Source organism: Condylura cristata, unplaced genomic scaffold (assembly GCF_000260355.1).
Source record: "Condylura cristata isolate star-nosed mole 26May11 unplaced genomic scaffold, ConCri1.0 scaffold00008, whole genome shotgun sequence".
NCBI lineage: Eukaryota > Metazoa > Chordata > Mammalia > Eulipotyphla > Talpidae > Condylura > Condylura cristata.
In genome coordinates this window covers 20,651,724-20,677,705 of record NW_004567109.1, presented here as the reverse complement: position 1 = coordinate 20,677,705, position 25,982 = coordinate 20,651,724, and the positions used below count along the sequence as shown (strand labels likewise).

The 25,982-nt window shown below is 43.0% G+C and overlaps 1 protein-coding gene across 1 annotated transcript in view; it reads right to left on the bottom strand.

Annotated features, from left to right (window-relative positions):
* The window catches only part of MACF1 (microtubule-actin crosslinking factor 1), a 297,509-nt gene that overhangs the window by 103,070 nt on the left and 168,457 nt on the right, over window positions 1-25,982 (bottom strand). Inside the window, exons 24-36 of the mRNA XM_004678829.2 lie at window positions 25,059-25,185; window positions 24,397-24,580; window positions 23,789-23,958; window positions 20,984-21,162; window positions 20,194-20,332; window positions 19,393-19,586; window positions 18,157-18,319; window positions 17,197-17,280; window positions 16,467-16,574; window positions 16,184-16,282; window positions 15,514-15,666; window positions 15,080-15,168; window positions 12,857-12,992 (exon numbers count right to left, since the gene is read on the bottom strand). Of these exons, the coding sequence (XP_004678886.1) occupies window positions 12,857-12,992; window positions 15,080-15,168; window positions 15,514-15,666; window positions 16,184-16,282; window positions 16,467-16,574; window positions 17,197-17,280; window positions 18,157-18,319; window positions 19,393-19,586; window positions 20,194-20,332; window positions 20,984-21,162; window positions 23,789-23,958; window positions 24,397-24,580; window positions 25,059-25,185 (1,825 nt within the window). The remainder of the gene's footprint in view (window positions 1-12,856; window positions 12,993-15,079; window positions 15,169-15,513; window positions 15,667-16,183; window positions 16,283-16,466; window positions 16,575-17,196; window positions 17,281-18,156; window positions 18,320-19,392; window positions 19,587-20,193; window positions 20,333-20,983; window positions 21,163-23,788; window positions 23,959-24,396; window positions 24,581-25,058; window positions 25,186-25,982) is intronic.

Below are 25,982 nucleotides of genomic sequence, written 5' to 3'. Positions count from 1 at the left end.
GGGACTTCCTGAGGCTGGCTGATGATAATCTGATTCACACACTCGACAGAGTTGAGGAGCAGAACAGGCAGATCGACAAAGTACACTGCTGAGGGGAGCAGTGGGCGGGTCAGGAGAGGTCTGCCACGCCATGTGGATCTCCTCCGGGGCAGGTGGGGATCGAACTCATGAGGAAGGGGCTTTAGCTTTTTAGTGCAGTGCTTCAACCGCTGCGCCACCAGGGAGGGCCCTTGGTTATTTATATTAACAGAATTACATTACTGCTAATTTCAGATATTTGTAAAAAGAATTTTTTTTTAAGTTTTAGAAAGTATAACATGAACTGGCCTGAGACAAATGACAAATGTTTCTAATTGTATTTTCTTAGGTTCAACATCTATTTATTTGCAGTCATTGGTAAGCGAAATTGAGAAAATAATCAACTTATTTGTGGTGCACTACAATTTTATTTTTACACTAAATAATGTTCTTTCTATATTTTTTAAATGGAAGGGATTACAGCTTAAATAAAAGGAACATTGCTCCCTTAAAGCATTAAGAACTGTCTAAACACTAGAATTACCTGCTATCACACAATTAAAACATGTAATTTTCCCACATTTAGCAATCACCAGCTATGTTATACTGACACAGCAGAAACAATTAAGGTATCTATGGCCCTATCACTCTGAAACTGAGAGTGATCAGATACCCTGCAGACAAGGCCAACAGGGCTGTAAGACTATGTGCCTCTCTTCTGCAAACACAAGGATTTGGGAAATTGCCTCTAGGAAAGTAAGGCTTAGACCATGGCACTCTTTTCATAAGAGAATGTGCGTAAGTGATAAGTAGAGGAGGAAAATGATGCATGAAATGCCGTTTTTATATATTTTGCATAGAAATTTTCTCCATAATTGCTTCTTTATACCTTCCCAGTGAACAGACTGCTACTTACTCCCTCAATAATGTTTTGGGTACAAAGACATGAAAGAAGGAGGCAGGTTAACTCATGAGACACAGAAGAGCATGAACCCAACCCAAAGAATCTGATCAAGACAAACCTTTGTCTGCCTCTTAAGACTGGGGAAAGGGAGAGGATGGTCCAGAGAGGGGACCATCTCTACTTTTGTTTTGATTTTAAAAGTTAAATAAAAGAGAGGGGTATTTACAGCGGAGGATGGATCAACAATGGGCGTAGTGGCCGATATTATTTGATAACCAAATAAACAACAACATTGAGGGGAAAAAACCCTCTGGTGCTTATATATTTGAGTTTTTAACCTCTCACCGACTTATTAAAAAAAACAATTAAATCAGGGCTTAATAAGAAGAAAGCTTCTCTTTAGATCATGGGGTGGCAAACTATAAGCACTGGGCCAAATGTGCCAGCCACTTGCTTTTGTAAACCAGGTTTTATAGGCATGAGCCGTCGCCCATCATGTATATACTGTAGCTGCTTTCATGTTCCAGTGGCAGTTTGGGGGCTGCAACATAAACGGGCCATTTGCATATAACCCACAAGGTCTAAAATATTTACTGGCCCTTTCCAAAAAAAAGTTTGCCAGCTCATACTCATTATCACTGATCAACAACTCCTGTGAAGCTGGTATGTGATATATGGCTAGATCTTGGGCAAAACAGACATGAAGAATGAACACCAGATGTTCAGTCATAAACAGGAGTTAAATTTGATAAAAAGAAGCTATCATAGACTGTCAGAAATTAGCTGATCATAATCACTGAAGAGCTGGGGGTAAGATAAGCTAAGAAACTGAACATAGCAGACTTTCTTTCTGAAAGGGAAAACCAAACTTTCTCTGAAAACTAGAGAGATAATGATTTACCTAGCAGAAAAATAAAAGTGATACAACTCAAAGGACAAACAAGGCATGTTTGAGAAGAGGTGCCATTTACCTCATGCTGCTGGAGACAGAGCTTCAGGGTACAGACATCTGACTCGTTACATTCCTTGCTGTTCAGAGTTAGGTGAGTACTGTCAACCCAGGCTCTCAGCTCTTGAAGTCTGCCTTCCAGTTGTTCATGCTCATTTAACACACTCATCTGGAAATAATTAACAAATTAGATTATAAAAATCTCCAAGCCTACTCAGAATTTGTGAACCCTTTGGGAATAAAAACAAGAAGCCACCTTTGTGGTGTCCATAGCATTCTGCAGCTGAAGGAGTCTAGAACTCCAGGTGTCACTCACGGAGCTGAGAGACTTCTGGAGATTCTTGGCATCCTTCTCTAGAGCCTTAAGCAGCTGAGCAGGGACTTCCTGAGGCTGGCTGATGATAATCTGATTCACACACTCCAATTCCTGACTCACCACTGAGGACAGATCCTTTAATTCTTTGTCTAACACCTGAGGAGAGAAAGTGGAGTCATAAAATCAAAACTAGAAACTTCATTCTCTAGGGATCAGCTGTGAACACATTCTCTTCTCGACTCATGGGTGTACAGGCTTCAGGGCTCATGTCATGTTCTGTACATGTTCATTAATTTTTTGGGTTCTCACAATCACTAATTCTTAAGGTAGGCAGAGTAGATATTACTACTGTGGATTTACAGTGCATGAAAATGTGAGATCCTGCTGCCTCCCAGTCACCCAGCTGGTGAGCAGCAGTCAGGACTTAGATTCAGGTCTTCTGACTCAGAGCAGCTCTCCGTCCACTATAGCTGTCTGTCCAACACTGTCACAGGACATCAAAGGACAACACACTTCCACTCCAAATTCTAATGGGGCAAAACCAAAGAGTGCAAGAAGTTTCCCAAACCAGCCTTCCCACAACATTCTGATCCTCAGTAGTGAAGTCAGACACAAGCTGTGGAAAAGGAAGAGCTTGGTCGCTCTGCAGGGCAGCCTCATCTCTCCCCTTTCCGTCATCCTCCCACGGTCAGGCTAAGGATGGGAAGCCTCTGCTGTTTCTGTCCTCATCATGACTCCCATTCTGTGACAGCTCTTCACCTCCGATTCCGGTGAAATAGCTACTCTTCCTCCCTCCAGGCTAACTCCATGTCTTTCTGTGTCTTTCAGTCATCACATTCTCTCTCCCCTAACTTCAAGTTCTCCTTGTCTACTTAAAGGTTCTTTTTTCCTTCAGACCAGAAGTCACACAAAATCCTCCTCTTTTAATCCGTCTCCTCTAGCTGAGTCCAACCTCTTTCCTTGACTGTGCTACAAGCTTCTGGAGAGAAAAATCTACAGGAATGATCCCTACCTTCCAACTCATTTATTCTCACTGCAACCTGTCTTATATTCTACCATTCTGTTAAAACTGTTCTTGTGTGGTCCCCAGCGCCTCTGAGGTGTTAGTCGCCCTCTCAGTCCTCACTGCACACAGCTCTACGAGTGCTCCGGTGCTGGCTGACCAGCGCTCTTTTCCCTCTCTTCTATCCTGGTTTCTGTGAGGAACTCGGATGTCTTACAAAGATCTCCCATTGCACTTTTAAATCTAATTTTTGTCTTTTAAATGGTGATGCTCTCCTTGCCGAGTAGTCTTTTTCCTCCAAGCTGGTGGGCCTGGCAGATGTCTCTGGGAACCTACCTTGGCCTGGCACAGCAGATCCTGTAGCTCTGCCAGGTTTAACTCCAGAGGCTGAATCTGTTTGGTCCTCATTTCAATGTCTCGTAATAGAGAGAGATAGGACACTAACTTTTCATCATGTTCTAGGCAGAGTCGCCGGTTAAATACATTCTGTGAAGACAAAAGAACACTCACTCAGTTCTTATATTCTCCTCTAAGTGTGCTTTTTAAAGCAGGAAGGGTCTTACTGATAGACAAGTAGAAAAGAAGCAATTTTTACTATACACATGATAGAGTTAAATAAAACATGTTATTTTGTCTACATTATTTCAAACCAATAGATAAAAAATTGATTTTACTAATTTCCAGAAGGAGCAAAAATTAATAATTATCAACCTACAAGCATCATTTTAGTCATTCTGATTTTAGATAGCATCACCCCAATATTTGCGGTCAGTCTCTAACTTATAACTCTTGTAAATTTCAGAAAGACATTCAGAACCATTGCCTAATTTCTTATAACTGTCCTATACAGATGATAATTAGCTTAGTTATACCTTAAAGAAGCATCCAGATGTGTCCCAAATGTATTTATGCATCTAATTATACATAAGTAAACCATTATCTAGTCAAGAATTTCAGCATTAAACCAGTTATGACACACACAGGGAAACTCACTTTAGCTGCTCTGAAGGGCTCTGGGGTTGCGCCTTCATTTCCTTTTCCCATAGGTGCAGCCAGGGAGGGAACCTGTGGTATCTTCTCGTCGGTCTTCAGTGCAGGACATAATGTTAGGGGCATGGTCTTTTCTCCGCTGGTCTCTGGAACAGTGGGACTAATGGTGGCGCCCTGCTGTCCTATACTATCTTTTTGAGACATATCTTTGAGATGTTTCTCTGGAAGAAGGGGCAGCAAACTTCTGGGACCCCCCCGTGTCACTATGCCTTCATAGGATCCTGCTTGTGTACGTATAGGGATGGTGCCTTCTAGAAATTTCTGTCCTGTTATCACCTCTACTTCAGAGGTAAGAGTTCCACCGAGTTCATGACCACCTCTGTTGTCCTGATCATGAAGGTCTTCTCTGTCTGAGGACTCCGGGTAGTTGGTTTCTTTGGGGTCTACTCTAGAAACTGTAATTTCTTTCTGTAATATAAGAGCTCTAGTGGAGTGAGAAGATACTTCTTGGTACAATTTATCTTTATACTCACTAGAAGAGACACTCAGATCTTTGGTATCCTTAGTTTCAAAAGTAACAGAGAAATCTTGACAATAGTTGTCCTCCTGTTTGGAGGTTCCTTGGGAAGACTTGTCTGTTACTGAAGTTCTGGGTGTGTCAGCAACATGCTCTTTTCCAAAGGATTCCTGGTGGGGCAATCCTTCAGCTCTGGAGAGCACAGAAGAGAATGGCTCACTCTGAGCCCCAGCAGCAATTTCTTGAGATAAATTTTCTTCTGGTTTTAAAGTCAAACAGAGGCTTAAATCTTTAACTTCTTCACTGACTGCATTGGAGCTAAAGAATGTTAAGGCATCTTGATTTCTTGGAGAAATCCCTTCAGGCATCATTTGGGAAGAACAGTCTCCAGTGTTATAAGTAGTAGAAAATGCCAGCTCTCTCTCAGCTTCTTTCCCTTTTTCAGTTATGGTTATTTCCATGGGCTGACTCTCCCTATTGGAATCATTGTCACCGCTAGTTTCCTGATTCAACATTTTCTCTGAAAGACCAGTAGGTTTGCATGTTTTGGTACTTTCCTTTACATCCCTCTCCCTCTTCTTTCTCTTTCTTTTCTCCTTGGTACTCACTGGCTTCTGCATCAGCTGTTCACTTAGCAATTTGCTTGGAGTGTCACGATTTGACTCCTGTACTTCTGAAATTATTTCTCCTCGGTTTTCCCTTACTTCTTTAGAATCTAGACCTGATCTGGACTGTTGTATATAAGAAATAATTTCTGTTTGTGCCACTACTTTTTCCTGCGCTTCATTAATGTTTCTCCCCATGTTACTACTAGTGACATCTTCAGGTTTAAACTCACAGACTGCTGAGTGAGGTAGCATCACTGAAACACAGCCCAGTGACTGGCCTTTGTCACTAGGAATTAGGACACTAACAGATTCTCTAGCCTCTGGATCCTTGCCCTCCAATTCCGTCAATGAAATCCCCCTGCTCTTTTTTACCTGCTTTTCATCGGAGATTCTGGCTTTAACCTTTTCTTGTGCAGACTGACTGTCCATCTGAAATAACTTCTCCCTTTCACCTTCAGTGCAGTTCATCTCAGCAGTCTGATTATGCGTAGATAAACTTTCCTTTCCTAGAAATTCCTTCTTTAATTTACATACTTCAGTTCCATCTGACTTTTTAATCTGAGACCTGTGATCACAGGACTCTAAAGTATCTGCTTCAATCATGGCTGACAGTTCAGGGCTGATAAACTGCTTCTCAGTAGCTTCCTTTAAAGTAAGTCTCTGATTGTTAGATATGTCAACAATTCCGCCACTTAAAACCTGACGAGATGCAATAATTCTGACCATGTTTTCATCCACTAGTTTCTGTTCCAGAGCTAATGCCAATGTCAGTTTGCTTCCTGTGGTAATATCGATGATTCCACCAGTATTTGCCTGGGCTTCCAGAATCTTCAGCATCGATGCAAAGTCTACTTTTCCCAGCTGAGTTGCCTGAGCCAGTGTAAGAGCTTTGTCACTCACTTCATCTTTAATGTCTGAGAAGGGAATTACTTCTAGGTATCTCTGTCCAGATTCAGTATCAATCTTACATTTCTTTACTAATTCTGAATAGGGAACAATTCTGTAATTCTCAGGATCGACAACCCCCTGCATCATTCCTGAAGACAATGTGGCTTTATTAGCTAGCAGTCCTTCTTCCTTGGCTTCTGCCAAGGTCAATTTCTGGCCAGAAAGGAGATCCACAAAGCTGCCAGTCAAGGCCTGAATTTCCTGGATTTCTCTTTTTAAGTCTGGGGTTAAAAGATCTAATTTTATGGCTTCAGGGAGAGAAATCACTTCTTTTGTTTCAGGATGTAAAAACTGATGCAGGTTTAAGTTCTCAACTTTTTTGAGTTCTTTGGCTAAATCTTCATCAATAATACCATGCTTAGAAGCATAATCAACAGAAAGTCTCATCCCAGATACATGGTGAATGATACCGCCATCTAGCACCTGCTTAGACAACAACTGAATGGCCTCCTTTCTTTCCAAAAGTCCTCTGTCAATGGACTGTACAACTGTTAAAGGGGTTTTGCTCTCAGGGTCCACAATTCCAGTTGTTTCCATCTGCAAGCTAATTAACCTCTCCCGAACTATTTTGTCAGCATCTCTGCCTTTGGAAGCTTTCTCCAGATTTATGAGCTCTGTCTGGTCAGCACTATCTACCAAGCCAAGATTTGAGGCCAAAGTTACTGAAACCTTTTTGCCTCGTTTCAGGTCAACAATTCCACCAGTTACGACCTGTCCCTCTAAAATTCTGGTGGCTGTTTGTGTATGCAGAAGTCCAGCTGCAACCGCTTCCTTCACAGAGCAGAGGGTGTGGGTCCGGGGGTCTAGGACCCCACTGATGGCTCTGTCTGCCATGAGGACATTATTCAGTAACTTCTCATCCATCAAACCTTCATCGATGACTTCTTCGGTTGTCAAAAATTCACGGGTCTGAGAGTCAAAAAAGCCTTGAAACATGTTCAGCTTTGCGAGAAGCTTCACAGCAGTGTGACTGGGCACAATGCCTTGGGCTACTGCTTCATTTAGCAGCAGCTTTTGACCTGTTTGTTCGTGAAAGATGCCACCATCGAGTAACTGTTCAGATAATAAGTTTAAGGATGCTTCTTCAAGCAACTGTGAAGGGTGATCCTGTGGCAGGGGGGGTTCATTACCATCACCCTCTCCACCTGTCTCTCCTGACATCACCACACTGCCACCTGTAATGTGAAGTCCTTCTCCACTTTGTTTATGTTCACCGCTACCTGGAAATGCTTTACCCAAGGCCATCTTTTTGTCCAGAGAATGAGTATCTGTACCATTTTCAAACTTTAGTTCTGATTCTAGAGCTAGAGTTTTCTCCACCTGAAATTGTGATGTTTTGCTTTGGGGTTTTAAAAGAAGTCTCCCAGTTTCACCAGGAATACATTCAATCTCAAGCATGTGTTTCTGCTCTTCTTGACACAAAGTCTTTCTGAGAGTCTGCCACTCTTCCCTTGGTGTTTCCACAGGAAAAGAATCTCTGTCCACCACTGCGGTCATACCTTCCACTTTCTCAGGAGGTATTGTAAGGAGAAATTCTCTGCTGGTATCTTCTCTGGAAGATACACCTGTTTGCTCGTCCTTTTGGGCACCTAACAATTGCCTTTTTAACTCTGATTTGACTTTACTTTTCAACTTCAAAGTATCGACTTTTGGGCTTTTCACCTTTTGCTCCCCTACAAACAGGTCCTTTTCAGGTTTTTCTAAGGAGGGATCTTCTACAAAGACATTTTTGCCCTTTGCTTCCTTGCAGTTTGCCTCATTGGGGCACTTTTTGTTTTGAGAAGAAAGTTGGAGCTCCGGTGCCCTTGCAGTCAGCTCATCACGCAAAGATTCTGTCAGCGTCACATCCGTTGGTTCATGTAATTCCTCAGGAGTTTCTAGTTTTTGGTGCCCAGCTCCAAATACTGCTGGAGGACTTGCTTGCCATTCACCTAATGCTGCTAGGGTCTCTATCAGCTTGTTGTCTAGCAGAAGCAGCCTGTGTCCATTCTGCACATTAATGTAGCTGTGAGTCATGAGTTCAAACAACAGCTTTTCCCTATGACTTGGTAAGCCCTCTGCTTGGCCCTGGCTGCCCAGCAGACCTGCCATTCTGGGACTTATGTTCACTTTGCTTCGTTCTGCAGAGTCTGCTAATTGCATGTGGGGCATCACATCAGGTATACAAATTGACTTTAAGTTATTGACGAGATCTCTGTCTAAGATGCCATTTTCTATTGCTTCTTCCCAAGATTGAATCTCTGTAGTTGCCGGTAGAAACAGAGCCTTGATATGCTGTCGGCCACTAAGGATTTTATGAGCTAGTTCAGAAGACACAATACCTTGCTCCAGGGCACCTGTAATTGGCAGGATCTCTCCAGATTCTGGCCACAGAAAGCCCATGACTGACCAAAGGGACTCCAGAATCACTAGGGCAATCTTAGTAGCTACCAGATCTTTGCTTACTGCTTCATCTATTGTCAGTCTATGCCCAGTGACGGGGTCTATGATGCCTCCTGTCTGAAGCTGCCTTATGAGAATAGCACAAGCCATATCTTGGTCAATCAAATTATGTCTCACAGCCTCATCCACTGTAAGTCTGTGTCCTGTTCTTGGATCCACTATGCCACCAGCAAAAAGCTGAGCTTCCAGCAGTCGGACAGTGACCTGCCTATCGATAAGCCCTTCCTGAACTGCACGGAAAATGCTAACCTTCCGGCCTGATTTCAGGCTTACCATTCCCCCTGCCAGTTGCTTGACAGGCAGCAATTTCAACCCTGATTCTTGGTGGACAATGCATCTCTGCATCAGATCCAACAAACTGATTTTCTCAGCTGTGTTGGGATCTATTAAATTCTTGGATGATCTCAGGTGAGACTCAAACACTGAATGAAACTGGGCAGAAATGAGGCCTTTCTGGAAAGCCTCTTCTAGGTTAACACAGTTCTCATTAGAGAGGAGACTGAAACCTCCAGTTGCCAGGTGAGCTTCTAAGATCTTCAGTCCAACTCTCTCACTGATTATTTTCTTTTCAATTGCTTCCACCACAGAAAGAGGACCTGTGTTCCCAGTGAGCCTGCTTACTAAGGACAGGGCATCCTGTGGCTCTTGGAGCTGCTGGTACATCTGGGGGCTAATGAGGTTTCTAGCTAGGCCCTCTTCCAAAGAGAGGTTTTCTCTGGTCTCAGGGGCAATGAGGCCACATGTGATAAACTGAGATTCCAGGAGCACACAGCCTGTGTCTTGGTCAATAAGGCCCTTTTGCATGGCTCTGAAGATGGGAAATATCTCCACTGTGCCTAGGTCAATCACCCCAGCAACTGCTCTGCAATCCTAAAAGAAAAAAAGAAAAAAAAAAAATCAGAGAAGCAGAACTACAGAAAAGAGCCAAAGACCTATAATCTGTCAAAATCTGGCCATAGAAGAACCCAGCCTCAATGAGTGCCCACATGTAGGAGACATTCTGAAGCCTGGCAGTATTAATGCTAAAAAAGAACTTTTCTACACTACAGAACATTTAACATGGCCAGAAGTTCACTGATTACTTGAGGGATGGTTGCATTAAGCATATCTAAGGTGGTAAGCTCTATAAAGTAGCAAGCAGTGAAAGTGAGAGGAAAGCTATTTCTAAGGCTAATTTTCCACAAAAGTTCTTACAGACACATACCAGTTCCCCAATAGTGAGAAATCAACCCTTTGAGGCAACTTCTCAGTGCTGCCATGCAGAGGACTTCCCAGGTAGTGCATCACTGCTGATGAGGGTAGCAGAACAGGCCCACAGGTGCAGGAGACTGCCTGAGGCGTCAAGCCACATGGCAGTGGTGAACCCCATAAATGGGGCTGTGAAGACTACTCAAGCTGCTGCTTACACCTGGGGCAATCACTCTCAGTGGTCAAAGCTAACATCTCCCAAAAGCTGGTTTAAATTATTCCTGGGCATTGCAAGTTGAAAGTCAAGAAAGGAAGAGACTGGGGTCTCTTGCTCTGGACCCACCAACTAATTTTCTTTGGGGTCAGACCAGTACAACCACGATAATTATAGCTACCACTCGTAGAAGACTTAATTATTTACTGAGGGCTTAATATAGTCACTGAGCACTGATATTCAATCCTCAGAATGATCCCATGACAGCAATTATTTTCATCTTTAGTTGCATGGAGGAAAATGAGGCCCAAGAGAGGTGAAGTAATTTTTCCAGGATGACAAGGGAGGTCTGACTGTAAATCTGGTGCTACTGCACTGCCTCCCCAGGCAGAGCTGCAAGAGCCTCACGGACAAAGACAGCAGAGTTGTAGTGAGTAGTTCTGAGTAGGAGTGAGGGCCTCCAGTCAGCGAATGAGGCAAAGCTTATTATGCACATTGTCAAAATTACTTTTGCAAAAACAGAAAAAATTCTAAAGCAGCTCCTAAAGAATTCCCATTTTGAAGCCTCATGTCACAGAATGACGTCTTCAGAGGTTAATGACCCAGAGCCCTAACACTCAGCACACTGCATCACTAGATTAGTCTCCAGCTCTTCTTGTTCCCTTTCATTATCTTCACCCTCTACAGATGGTTTTATCCATCCCTCTGGACCTTTACTTAACTCTTTAACTTATCCAAGGAGCACCTTCCTGCCTGTTAAATAATGCATTTCATTCCTACTTCAGGAAGAAGTACGTACTATAACAACGGGCACTTTGCCCATGCAGTGTCCATAAATATTTGATGAGTAAGTGGATTACCATTAAGGCACCCTGAAAGTCATTAACTGCTTTCTCCCCAGATTTTAGAAACACGCCCCGAGGAGCTTGAGCCGGTAGCTAGGATGCATGGGAGATGCAGTGGGCGGCGGTGAGGCCGGCCTGCCTCACACACCGTCTCTGTGTGTGCTCAGACAGCAAGAGATCGGATAGAAACCCCCACACTATTTACAATACATTTGGTATTGTCCACCTACCCCTCCCCCCTCAAGTTTGCTTTCTGACCTAGAGCGAGACTTTGTCCCCTTACAAAATCCACGTAGAGACTATTCAGAAACAGAAAATATGAGTAAGGAAAACCTTCTTTTGGGAACTCTGGACATCTTTTGTGAGACTCCTGGTCTCAGAAATACCGACACTGAGGAAAGGCCTGGGGTCTAGCCAAAGAGGAAAACCACATTGTTCCTTCTGACACCTCTGAACTGAGGACAGGCAGGAAGCTGGGAAGTAATCCAGACAAATCCATCTCAGTCCCATCGAACATGGGCTGTCTGACCTACACAAACGGAGACAGGGAGGGGACGAGAAGACATAAAAGGCGTCTACTTACCGGCTCGCGGCGCGCCTCGGCAGAGAAGAGACAGAGCCTTACGGAGCAGCGCAGCCGCACCGCACACAGTGTAAGCTTGGTGTTAGCGTCCAGCATGCGACTTTGTTTTTTGCAAAAAAGAACCCCAAACAGGTCGTCCTCTTTTCCCTTTGTGCATTTGTGCTTAAACTCCAAAGGGTTAGTGAAACTTGTAAGCAAGGATGTCAGTTAATCAGAACAATACTTCACATGAAACACACAAACGGTGCAGGGACACATCATGCTCAATGAGTGTGCTCAGCGGCTCATCTGTCTTTTTTTCCTTTTCTCCCCCTTTTTAACCTTTCCAATGAGAACTGGATGTTCTCAGCAAGCAATTGTTAAAACTTTTCACATACTCCCTTATATGGTGAAGCAACACGCCACTGGCCGTGGGTTACCTTACACAGAGAGACTGCGACACCAGCACGTTCTTTTGCTCTGTCTTGTGGTTGTTACAACTCTAGCTCCTGCTGCTTAAAGTTCATATCCAGGGCCAGAGTCAACCTATATTTCATCTGAGTGTCATTTTGAGAATCATCTTGACCAAATCTGATTGTCACATGAGCTTAAATTTTGGTCTGCTCCACATAAGATGGCCATTGCTTCACAACATAGGAAATAAGCAGGCAAACACAGATATATCCCGGAGACACATGGATATGATATGATACGTTCACACACACACACACACGCACAAATATCTAGGAAGAGCTTAGAACAATCAGCAGGAACTTGAACAACTTCTGAATGGTCAGGAGATGAACACGGGTGGGAACTAATACAGACGCCACATGACGGGTGACCATGGTGAGGGGAGCCAGCGTCTTAGTCAGTACAGCTAATCCACAGTTTGCTTTGAAAATTAACATTTCTCTCTCTCTCTCTTTTTTAGTATTTATGGAAAAAAAAAGTATGGAAAGAAAAGGCTCATGCTTTTTCTTCCCAATATTCAGAAAATTTGGCTGTCAACTTTGGAATGGCAATGCCACAAAGGGGTACTCTTACTGTCCAGTGGCCAGCAATAACACAGAATTTATGTTCTTCTTGACGGTTACGTGTCACAGAAGGCAGGTAACAAGGGCAGTGGGCCAGGTCTCTGGGGGTAGCTGTACGTGCCTTCTAGGGCTTTTCACTGACCAACACATCGTGGGCCCCCAGGCAAGAAACACAAGACAAATGGTTGCTAAGGTGAAGTTAAAACTTAAGTCACAGTGGTCATGGAGCTAGTGGTCGTGACTCTCAATCGCAAAGCTGCTTTCATGCCAGGTGAAAGCAGCCTCCCGACACCTGGAGAGCAAAGCTAAAAGTACCTTTTGTTCTGTCTGTTGAGCTAACTGGCTCTGGAGTTGTTGAAGCTGGTTTGCTGAACCATCACAAAGGTCATGGTAAGTTTTATTCAGGGCATCCAACTGCTCAGATATCTGTTCCTTCTCTTTCTCGGAAAGCCTGAAAGATGAAGCATTAAAGCTGATAAAAACAAGCATCCCCAAACTCTCCTCTATTGCTTCAAATCATGACTTCTCCACCTTGCATGGTGGATTCTTCTGTCATTGTGAACTCTCTGGCATCTAGCTCAGAGTCCCTCTAGCTACATCGGGTCACGTGATGTCGATGATATTACCAATTGTCTCACGTTACGCTCTATGCTTATAGTTCCGTAACCTCAACCCATATCCCTTCTGCACCACGTCAGCCCCACCCACATGTGGCAAACTAGTACCCTCTATCATCTAAACATTTAAACTTCAAGAATCCACTATTTGGTTGTAACTTCTGATGATAACCCTGCCTTTCCCATTTCCTACATCTATTTCCTTTTTTAACTGAAATACTCTAAACATGCAAAAGAGGATACACTCTCACTTATCCACTACCCATCTGTCCAGTCCTCGCCAAATTTTAGTAATTTGCAAGATTTGCTTTAGATACTCTTTTTAGAAATAACCTAAGTTTAGCGTGTATTTGTGACTAACCCCATTCTCTGTATCTCCTAGAAGTAATTGCCATCTTGAAATCTTGCAATTTGCCTCTCATTCCACATAATGTTTTGGGAATGAGTCCTACGACTCGCGTTTTAACAGCCCTATACCTTCCTGAGGTTTCTGGGGGATTCCTTGACTCCTGAGGGTCACTTCAGAGCCCAGACCCCCATGGCCCATCATTCTAGTCATTTACTAGTCTCTTGCATGCTCTCCTCACTAATCCAACAAAACCCCAGCCCCAGGTCACTCACCCCCCGGATGGCTCACTCTCAGGAAGGCTGCCAGGTGTAGCCACGCTGAGAGGAGGGGAGGGAAGGCACCACACGCTGAGAGGAGGTAGGGAAGGCACCCCACGCTGAGAGGAGGGAGGGAAGGCACCCCACAGCCACTAGGAACAACACCATGGTTTGCTACCGTCTAGTGAACTCTGATGCTTCATTGCAATTACCGTGGCAACTGGCAGGCAATCCTCTTGTCGCCCTCAGCACTTCTCTAATTCACTCTGCCTATTTCAAAAATGAAAATATAATCCACCAGGCACTAATTTGCTTACTGTCTGGCTTCCCTCCTAGAATAAATACCTGCATCCATACGTTTCCCTCAAATCTCAGAGGAAAAGCACTGCTAGCTCCAGCTGAAGGCTGTGCTTTCTCTACAAAATCAGCTCCATCCTCCCCACATCCTTGGGGCCACCTCTTATAGGTACTTCAATCTCGTTCTGCCTTCTGGTCCTTGACAGTCTAACCAGAAAGTTACAACTGGCCAAATTTGACAGACACCTCTCAGTCTTAACCCTTTTGCAACGTCTGACATTTCCTTCTTTGTGAGCTCTGTTCTCTCCTGGCTTTTGAGGTTTCAGTTCTAATTTTCCTTTTACTCCTCTAGAGCTTCCTTTGCAGGCTGAGAGCACTGAGTAGCCCAGCAAGCTAATCCACTCTTATGGCTTCTACTATGCTGGTGATTCACTATTCCATCACTTTAGGTTTCTCTCGTGGCTTCTAAAATTTACACCTACAGCTGCCCGCTGGGCGCCTCCGTAAGAACCACGACAGGCCAGCGTTCCCACCACACACGCCGCACCCCCTTCTCATGTCCTGTGGGCACTCCCATTCCAGTGTCTGAAGTGGAAGCTGAAGTCTTCTACCTCGATGTACTACTCCTGCATTGATGCAGAGCCACTGGCTTTGCCAGAATCCTGGGAGTTGTAGCTGATTAATTTCTTTTTCCTGCCAAACCTTGCAATGTCATCACCTTTGTATCTTTTTGTCTCTGCCATCCCCTGTTATCTCTTGCCTGTACTATCAGAACAGCTTCTTACCTGGTCTCTCAGCCTCCACTCTTGTCCCATGTTAACTTATTTTCTGTAAAACATTTCTAGAAGTCTATTCATGTTTAAAATCCTTCCCAACACCCAACAAGGTAAAATGCCAACTCTTCAGCACCTTCTACAAGACTCTTTATAAACTTGCTGCCCTGAAACATCTGCCTCAATACTCTACATGATGCTATGCTCTAGCCAGGTACATCAAATCCTCTGGTGTTAGTACTCACTTATGACCATGCTTGGCCAAGAAGATCTGTGAGGTTTTAATAGCCTCAGAGACTTGCTCTCTCTTGGTGGTCAGCTCCTCTGCCAGAACCTAGTAGAAATAAGGAGAAAAGGTTCAGAATCCAAAAATAAGATATTTCAAATAAAATAAAATAAAATAAAATAAAATAAAATAAAATAAAATAAAAAGTATTTAAAATACTTTTAAAAAATCCTACAGAAAACCCTCTTAGGCCATATTAGTATTACCAACAAACTACATACATATGATTCATTTAAAAAAGAAAAGTACAAATAAGATGACTTACATTTAAGATCTGGAAGTTAACTTTTACTGAGATAAGAACTGCATGGCCCATGTGACTTGCATTATTCCACCAAACACATTATCACATACTATTCTATCCAGAAAGACACAGCCAGACCTTCTACTCACCTGCTGATCTGAAATAGCTTTCTCGATGTCTGTTGAATCTTTGGTCTGGGATGAGGTAGCTTTGCTTTGGGTATTCTTTGCTAGGGTAGAAACCCAGCCCAAAAGTTCTTTAACCTTCTCCACATGCTCCTGTTTTTCTTCTTCTACCACTTTCTAGAGTAGGAAATAGAAAATAAATATTTTGGGCATTATCTTATTAGACTGACCTGACATCAGATTTTTTAAAATATATGTGAGAAGATGCCTACTCAGTGGGTACTAGTATAATCCCAACATAAACATAATCTACCCAGTTTATGGCCCTGCTCACAGGTGCCTAACTGTGTGATAATAATAGCTAAATTCATTCTCTCTAAGTGAGCCTTTTCCTAAAATGCAGTGTTTTCTGCATAATGGACACACAATTTCTTGATCTAAAAGCCCATCATAAGTGAAATCACGCAAGTCCGTGATTTGATCCCTTGACAAAAATTCCATGACCAGGGTGTGGAGAAACCTAACCCAGTGTTCGCTGAGGCACAAGGTTTCAGAAGTTGAGCTCGCAGCGTTCACGGCAACTTCACACAGCATGACTACTGCAAACTGTGAAAGCTGACTGTGCATGATCAGTTTTGCGAGGTTTAGCCCTGGGTTCTAGATGCCATCAGACCTGGGACCCAGCTGTCCTCACCTCCTCCTCCTCCAGCCGCCGGAGTGCATCGCTGATGTATTTCACATGCTGAGTTGTCAGGGTCACCAAGGCCGTGTAGCGAGTCCTCAGGTCCATGAACTATGGATTAAAAAAGGTAATTTAGATCAATTACCTGACATGAAAGTCAATTTAAATAGTTGAGACTAAAAGAAAGTTCACAAAGTCACAAGCACAACAGGAAAGTTGAGCCCCAAGTCACTGTATGGCCAGACGCAGGTGCCCTACGCGGAGGACAGGGCGTGTGCCCACCCCGCGCTCTCACCTCTTGTGTGATGGCGTCGGAAGAAGAGAGCATGCGGCGGCGCTTCCCCGGGGACTTCTGCTGTGATTCCACAAAGGCCTTATAGGTCATCAGCTGCAATTCATAGTCCTAGGGAGAGAAGAAATCTCATTTATTAATGGCCCGTGAGAAATGACTGAAAATGGGAGAAAACTTCATTACACATGAACATTATAGAAGCTTCACACCCAGTGTCCCTGAGTAACGTCCCTCTGTGCTCAGCCACCGCCTGTAACGACCGACTGTGGCTGCCTTCACAGCGGAGGCGGAGCTGAACAGCTGTGACAGAAACAGCATGGCCTGTAGTTTTCTACCTGGCCCTTTCCAGGACAAGTTCACAGCTTATAGTAGTCTGTGTGAGCACCACATCTCCTACGACAGGGAAATGCTGTAGTTCTACTGTGTGACAGGTGTGGGCTGTGAAGCCCAGTATGAGACAGGTAAGAAGGTAAGAAGTATATCAGAGGCTAAAAACCAAACGTTCTGTTTTTGACACAGAGGCCCACGGATCATTCGAAAGGCGTTTCCTCAAATCACTGCTGCTGTCTGGTACCACTCTGTGCATCCCTAAACGTGGGGCCATAAGAAGCACACATCTGTATTAACTGAGTGAGGTCACCCTCTAGCAAAAGAGCTTTCCTACAGTGAAAAGGCAGATTTTTTTCCTAAGCTGGAGATCATTTATGTTCCTTTTGGGATATGGTGGAGTTACCTTTACAATAGTGGAGTACTGCTGGGAATATTTTTGACACTGGTCCAGTTTTGTCTGATTTCTCTCAATTTCTGCAAACAGATCCTAAGAACCAACATATCACAACAACATTGACATTATCATCACAGAAATAACAGAGCTCTTATTAGATTCTATGACAGGGTTTCAAACCTTAGTAGTCTCATAACCATCTGGAAGTCTGGATGGAACAGGAGTTGCGGCCCTACCTCCAGAGCTCCTGTCTCAGTAGGTTTGGGTTTGGGTCTGAGGACCCAGATGTCAACACATTTCCAGTGATGATTATACTGCTAGCGTGGGGTCCATTCTGTGAAAGTCACTTATCTAAGTACTTTATATGTATCAGTTAATTTAATCCTAAAAACAGTGACCTTGGGTGAGACAGGTTGAACAAATAATGAACTATATCTATTTTACTGATAAAGAAGTAGAAAACTGAGGTCATGTCAGTTTCTAAAGTTCTCACCATAAGTGAGCAAGCCAGGACTGGAATAGAGGCAATCTAATTCCAGACTTCATACTCTTAATCACAAAATGACGAATTTTTTAATTGATGAAATGAAAAGCACACGCCAAAACACCAAATAAAAGCTGTTTTGAGTGAAGTTATTTTCTATCACTAGCAACTTTCTCTGAATTTTCACTCCTCCATATTCTAATCATAGTAAAATAAAATGTAACATCAGAAACAAAATAAAGCACAATCATTTTAAATAGTCCATCTCGTGACTTCAATACACAGTCACAGAAACTCAGCATGAGAAAACATCCTTCAGGCATCTGGCTAATTTGGCTAATCTGGCTAATCTGGCTAAAAGCAACCCCCCTTTCCAGGAAAGAGGGCTTGGAATGTCTAGCCATTTGGGAGAATTGAAGAGCCAGAATATCATCTCTTCAGATGACTAGCTGCCCTCGAAATCCACGGTGCACTGCCGTACCCACCGTCTGCTGGCTGAGCTGCTCGGACAGCACTCTGCTGTCCTCTGCTTGGCCCGGCTTCATCATCTCCTGCTGCGCAGTGGTTTCTTCAATCCACTTGATGAGCGTTCCGTGGCAGGCTCGGTAATCTCCTAGAACTTCCTGGATACTTTCTAACTCAGATTGGCTGGAGGTGCAAAGGAAAATGGCTATCAGGCATCTTTGTATGGATTTAAGAAAGTGGGTCAATTCCCTCTGTAACTTATGGCTCCACTTGGGCTTGATTACAGGTTATTTGGGGGAAAGAGCAACGCCACACGGAATGGAGTAAACTATATACGTAGCCAGTGTCCCACTGGGTGAAGACCTGAGTTGAAACCAGTTGTGCTCTGCCCTGGAAGCTGCTTCGTGGCCTGGTATCCTGTGATAATCCCTGTCAATGTTCCACAAGGATCTCGAGGACAGCTGGGCTTGCCAACAAGGCTGTACTGGTGGTGCACTCCTGTCCCCCAATGGCAGAGAGCAGTCAGGGTACCACAGCCATGATTCATTCACAAATCACTAACTTCTTGGGGAGGCGAGAAGTGGGAATGAGGAGGGTGGGGAAAAAAAAAGCTTTGTACTGATATCTTCAATAACAGTTTTTTAAACCACTTCTGTTAGTTTGACCAGCCTGGCATAGTAACTGAAGTATAGAGAATAGATCCAAAATTACAAGAGTTGTTGTAATCCCTTTTCCTAGTCCTTTGCTACCTAGTCTTGCCTCACAAAGGCATTTCCTGCTTTCCCATTCAAAGCAGCCCCAGAAGCAGGATCCCAAGCAACAGAGCTAGAAACCACTGAAAACAGCAAATGAAAGTGGAAGCAATACTGCAAAGCGTCATCATGAAGAATGGCTCACATTCTGATTCAGAGCTGTTAAAGCAAGATGAGACCCAGTTCTCCCTCAAAGATCCCAGGTGCCCTTTCCTGTGTGTATTCCAAGAGATCACTGCCATCAGGCTGAAGTACATGAGCCCTGGCACACAGGAGCGGCTTTGCTAAGAGGACATCTCTGCTGACCCAAAATCTAGTTTCGGGTCTGCTTTGGGGTTGGAGGGCCCATGTTGCTTATCTTCCCCAAGATGTGTACTGTCATTTAATTTCTATCCCTCTCTATCAAGTCCCATTTTTATATAAGAATAGAGATCCAACTCTTATTTTGGTTTAAAACCTTGTCCCTGGAACCTAGTAAGAGAAAAGGGCAGAACCACTGCTCACCGGGTTTCAAGCTGGGCCATGACCCGGTGCCAACGCTCCTGTAGCTGGGAGCCTTTCTCCTGAAAGCGCTCCAAATCCAGGTTCCGCTCTGGGATCAGCCGGCTCAGCTGGTCTGCCACTACCTTGGCCTTGGCAAGCTCCTCGTCCAAGACCGAGAACACCAAATTCTTGTCTTTCACATCATGAAGCCAATGCTGTAAAAAATACAAGCACAGCAACCGGTTAAACATATTCCACTAGCTCAAACTAAGGCAGAAAATGAGATGATTACAGCTGGCTCCACATTGTTTCCATGGTTCAGAAGCCTGTGCCTGTGCCAGAAATGCCTCCACTTGCTCGTGCACAAGGAGCCAGGACAGTGCGCTTAGAGCACTGTGACAAGTGTGTTGACGCCTGGCCCCGCAGCTGGCGAGCATGACGCCAAGGTCAGTTGCTTAGCCACTCTCAGTCTGTAACAGCAGTAGATCCTTTCTATATCCACCTAACAGAGTTTCTTGTGAGAACCAAATACTATAATATCGCTAAGTGATTAATAAACTTACAGTATAACTGCTAACTACAGCCAAGTAGGCCACAATTTAATAGAGAAAAGGGAGAATAGTAGTGTTTTCTCTCTCCTTTCTTAATATTTCTCAATCTGTTCTTTGACTTCATGTTGAAATATATTAAATATGCTATTCCCCCGGGTTCAAATGCAAACTTAAAGTGGTATCCTATCATCCCAAATTGCAGTGCTTTGCTGACCCAAGGCGATGGATACGTTAAGGCAGCCTCCTAAAAATCTTGGCACAACCAACCAACCCGTAATGTCGACCGGTGGGACTCCAGAGCCACGAGATCCGCTGGCACTGCTTCTTCCTGACTCAGCTTGATTTCATAACCTTTCACCAAGAGCTCAGCATCCTGGATGCTACGCACTATAACATCAATCGTCTTCAGCCTGTGAGGATAAAATTGCCTTCATTAGCATCTACATTTTTAGAGCTGGGCTGCACACCTGCTGCAGGCTAGGTGGTTCACCAAACCTGAGGGCCCAAATCAATCTCACACTACTAGAGGATGGCAGGGATTCCTGAAAACAACACAGCACGATATGTGCTGCCAGTTCAAATCAATTCAAATCCAAGTGCGAGGCACTGGGGCCCAGAGGTGTGATGAACTAATGGGAGAAAAGACATGAGGCCAGAAATGCACTGTCAAGAGTCTAAGATCTGTTACTTCTCAAGGTGATGGGTGGGTTGAAGGAAGACCTTTAAGAAGACCTTTAAGGGCCAACATTTAGTTTGGCTGAAAACTTTTTATTCCTTAGTGTCCCTTCCTCTCTCCCCACCTCCACCTCAGAGATATCTAATCAGACACAAACGAAGTGTAAAAATCATCACCATGCTGTTAATAATCTCCCCATCTATGCTGACATTCGGTCATTGCAGCCCAAATAAACTAGCTCCATGTTACATGGAACTAAAATCAAGATCTTGTTATGTGTTCTTCAAGATCTTTAGTCTCTCTGGATTGTTATGAAACAATTCAGACACTTTGCTTTCTCCTCCCAGTGGAGAACCTTGCCCTTTGGACACACACCCTCACTTACTTATTCAGGTAGACAGTGGAAAGACTGTAAACACAGTCCATCTTCTCCACCAGCAGACTGAGCTCTGAACGCAGAGCTGGTACACTCGAACCAGATGGGGACTGATGGAGAAAGCTGTTGCATTTCACAGAAACGGCATCCAAGTCTGACCTCAGCTGCTGTAAATCCTCCTGGGTGTGCTGTTGGGAACAAGGCACACAACAAAGATGGCGACAGAACTGAACAAAGAAGTTCCTGTTTGCAAGAGCAAAATGTCGAAAACCACCAACGTACGCACAAATAGGAGGAGACTGGGTGAATAAACTCTGACTGGGCACTGAAGGGACAGCAGGAATCACACACAGTCTCTGAACAGAGCATGTGCACAGGAGACAGACCTCCAGGCTAAGACAGAAAGTCGTAGTATGAGTAATTGCTGCATTCCCGGTTTGTTTCTGTGGTAACATGCATGTAGCATGTAGTACTATGTTAGCAAGTTCTGAAACTACTACATGTACCTGCTAGAACTGAGCAATAAGTTAATTTTATTGTAAACATTGTGGTAAGAGCAGTTTGAAGCTGCTCCCAATGGCTAAATATGGGAAATTTTGAACATCAAAACAAAGACAGTAGCAACTGAATAAGAGTCTATAAAAAGAAGAATGGAGGATAAGAGGAAAACTATTTACTTTTAAGAGAATGGAAATTTTCTATCTAAAAATGACAGATTTGGAAAAATTATACCTTGGCAAGCCATAATAATAATGAATTCAGTCAAAAAAACAATAGAGGCTAAAACTAGTTGGCAGAAAGTCTGCTGTAAAACAGTGTATCTTCCCACAAAACACTTAGTAATTGCAAAGGAGAAAATAGCAACAAGTGATCAAAGTGGTCTGCAGCAACCAGACAAATCAATGTGTCAAGCCTTCTGCTCTGCTGTACCAAGGACACAGTATGACTTCAGTGGCATTCCTGCCCAAAATGTGTGTCCATATCTTATCACAAGAAGCCTTGGATAAACACAAATAGACAGTCTACAAGACAAATGGCCTGCACTTTTTAAATATGGTAGGGCCAAGAAAGATGATGAAAAATCAAGAAGCTGTCAGGTTAAAGGAACTTAAAGAGACATAGCAACTAAGTGCCACTGTGATAATGGATTGAATCGGTGTCAAAAATATTCTTTGGGGGCCATTATTAGGTGAACTGATAACATTTTAATGAGGTCTTTGATAACTATATCATATTAATGCTCACTTTGTGATTTAATTCATTGGTCTATGGTCATGTAAAGGATAACCATTTTTTGGAAATGGCTGGCATGTATTCTCAAGAAGGAAAAAATTATCATGTACACATATCCAGCAGAAAGTGATGAAACAAATGCAGAAAAATGTTAACATTTGAGGATGCTCCCTGGTGGCACAACAAGTTAAAGCGCAGCACTGCAAGCTGGCTGCAGGTGCTCCAGTGCAAGTTCAATCCCTGGCTCCACTGGTGACCCACCTGATGCAGCAGACCTCTCCTTACATGCCTGCTGCTCCCCTCATTAGTGTATTTCATTGATCAGCCTGTTCTGCCCACCACTCTGTCTCTGGTGAATCTTCTCACCACCCCTGTACCTCAGGCTTGTATCCCAGTTCTGCATACATAAATAAATAAGTTTGTTTTTAAAAAAAGTTAACATTTGGGGAATCTAGGTAAAGGCTACCTTTGAATAAAAACTCTTCTGTATACAGAAACTATTTCAAAATAAAAAGCTTTCAAAACCTTAAAATTTTTAGCAACAAGGTATTTACCTTTATTTCTTAGTTTGTTTTATTTTGCATGGAAAAACAGATTTTGGATGACTCCAAAGAAGTAAAAAAAGCTTCAAGTTGGCAATTACAGATAAGATATACCTCAAGCCAGCATATTAGATCTTTCCCCACCACTGAGGGAGCTCTCTTGTCCTCATCACCAGGCTTAGAAATAACTGAGGGAGGTGAAAAAATTATTCCTTCTCATTACCATTCCTTTCTAGTTCCTTTAAGTTCACCAATCAACTCTAACAATCTTCACAGAGCTCTTTTACACCATCCCAAGTAGAAATGTTCTAGTAACACATGAAGTTCCTACAGTAATAGCTGCTTTGAAATCTGGAAATACAACAGGTACTATCTATGGCACCTTATACTGAGTTTTCTCACTGGGACTTCAATCTTTTCAACTACATTATAATCAAAAGCAAGGACTCAGGCTTAACTTTCTTTTGTAGCCTATGAGCACTTAATAAAGCAATTAATAATCACTGCTTTTAGTTCAAGAACATGATCCCACATTTTTCCAGCTTGTACTTTTCCAGCATTGTTCATTGTATGTACTCATCCCTTAATTTTCAAAACAATTCTGTGACTCACATCACAACTTTATAAGAGAGGAAACGAAAACTGAAAGTCACAGAAAGAGTGTACAACAGAGTCCACAGTGGAGCTGGGTCTACTTATTTTTCTGAATCCTGAGACTAATGGTAACATGCCACAGAAAATAACATATACACATAACAGAGAGCAGCATCTCTACTAAGCAGTCTTGAAATGTGCAGACCAAATTCAGCGTTTGGTCTGTTTGTCCCCCCAACCATATAGGAGACTCATCAACTTCCAGCAGTATGCTAGGAGAAGAGTTAATGTCTTCTCCATTTACAGGATTCAGGGAAGAACGCTCCAGTAGGAATGCCATGAATTTATTACCTTATTCCTTAGCATCCATACGCTCTCGCTATCCAATTTAGTTTCCGCAAATATTTACTCTGCAACCAGCACCCACCTTGCTCCCCAGGCTTACCTCTTGCTCTGCAATCCTCAGTGCACTGTCCTGCCGAGCATCCTGGTCAGTCCTAGAACTGGCTGTGGACTGAATTCGTTTGACCAGCCTCTGCTCACATTCCTCCAGGCGCAGCCGGATGTTCTTTAGCTCTGAAATGTACAGCTTGGCCACAGTTTCTTCTTTATCCTCTGTGGATGCACAAACACAGTAGACCATAAAGCATAACAACAAAACCCAGCAAATGTGGGAACAAGAGTTTCAACTTCAGACAGTGTTCCAGACTGGTTCTACAGACCTGAGAGCCCATGACTGGAAACCCTGACATTAAATGGGGAATTTATTGCCTGACTCCAAATTCTCTGCATTATATACTGATCTTTAGGGACCCAAGCAAGTTATTTCCACATGAAAATGGGATCTGTTGACTAGCAAAATTGACCAAAATATGGTCTCTTTATCCAGAATATGACTTTGAGAATTCATCTCAATACATCTTTGCCTCGCTCAAGTTTTTAGCAATTCAAATGGTAAAGAGCAATTCACCACTTTAATTTAAAAGAAGAGTCTAGGAACACCCTTCTGAGTTCTTGTTCCTTCAGTTCTCTCCGTTTTCCCTAGGCACACACCATTCTCCATGGACTTCATCAGGTGCTGGAAGTGGGTTTTACAAGCCTCCACCTCCTCTTCCAAGCGCAGTCGGTCAGTGACTGAGAAGAGCCCGGAGTCACGGCTGTCCTGCAGAAAGTCTTCATAGTGGGCCTGGAGGTTCTTCATAACTTGGTGGCACTCTTCTGGTGCTGAGGACCGAAGCTAGAGAGAGAATTTTCAGTAGAAATTTCAGTAGAATAGGAAATACAGTAACTTCTTCTCCTTTTTATTGAGAGTGAACATGTATACCAAACAGTGCATAACACCAACTAGAAACGTGGATTTTTAGTAAGTTGAACTTGTCCATGCAAACAGCATCAGATCAAGAACCAGAACATACTAGAGCCCCAAAAGCACCTTCTGTGCCTTCTTGGACATAATTCTTCGTAATGGTTGAGTCGCTTGCATTCTGTATGTAAGAGATGCTTATCCTGAACAGTGATAAGCATCCCTCTGCCAAGAAAGCCAAGCATGTTATCTATGTTCATCAGGAATTTCCTTAACAATTCAGGCTACTATTTCTAGTTTCTAAAGCCCTCAGGCTCCTAACCCTGAAACTGGTCACACTAGTGGGAAAAAGTTCTTCCTGAAAGAAGTCTGCCAGTAAGATGTGAGCCTGGAGTTAAGTTTTCACAATTACCTTGTCCAGGTTCCAGGTCTTTACAAGGTCAAGGTCCTTCCTCAAATAATTCCAGGAGATAAGGCTTTTGGTATTAATGTGTAGCTGATGCCAAAGGGCCATCACTTTCTGGTAAGACTGTTCCACCCTAGAAACAAAGAGAACCTGGTTTCAGTTTTTTTATAAGACCTGGAGATCCACGTTAACAGACCTCAAAGGTAAAAAATGTGATTGCCTTAGTAGAGCAAGCTTATATGCTGAGCAGAGAAAGGCAACAAGTCATATATTAACACTACATAAATTTCTAGAACTCAGTTATAGATCTTCAAACAATTGCTTCAGTATTATGCAAATCATGTCAGCATAACTCGGCAATCCTATAAATGTTACCTGAATATAATATGAGTATATTCAGGTATACATGAGAGGGGCAAATTCCCAGCAAAAGTAAAAACAGAATATAGTGGGGATAAAGTAACTCCATTTGGAATTGCTGAAAAACTATAATATCAACACCTGATTTGCTGTGTTCTACATAGGAAAGGAACTGAAATTGAAGGCGTAAGAGCATTTTATTCCTTAATTCAATCTCAACCTCTTATTAAGAGTTACAAACTCACAGATACAGAGACATATTCAACACACTCATTATCTTGAATTTCAAGCTGAAAAACTCAAGATATAAAGAATTAGATGGGAAACTAGTAGCCAGGACCTCAGTCAAATAAGACATTAAACCCTCTCCAAAAATCCCACTAAAAATTTCAGTAAAGTTGAAATTAAAAGTTGGGAATAGCTGGCTCTGGAAAGTACAACTCTAGGTTGAAGAAGGTAACTGCTAGTTTTTACTATAAGCTTTGTGGTAAAATAAGTTTAGCATAAAAACATGCACATGTTACTTTAATAAAGTACAAGTTGAAGAAAATTAAATGTCACGGCAAAAAT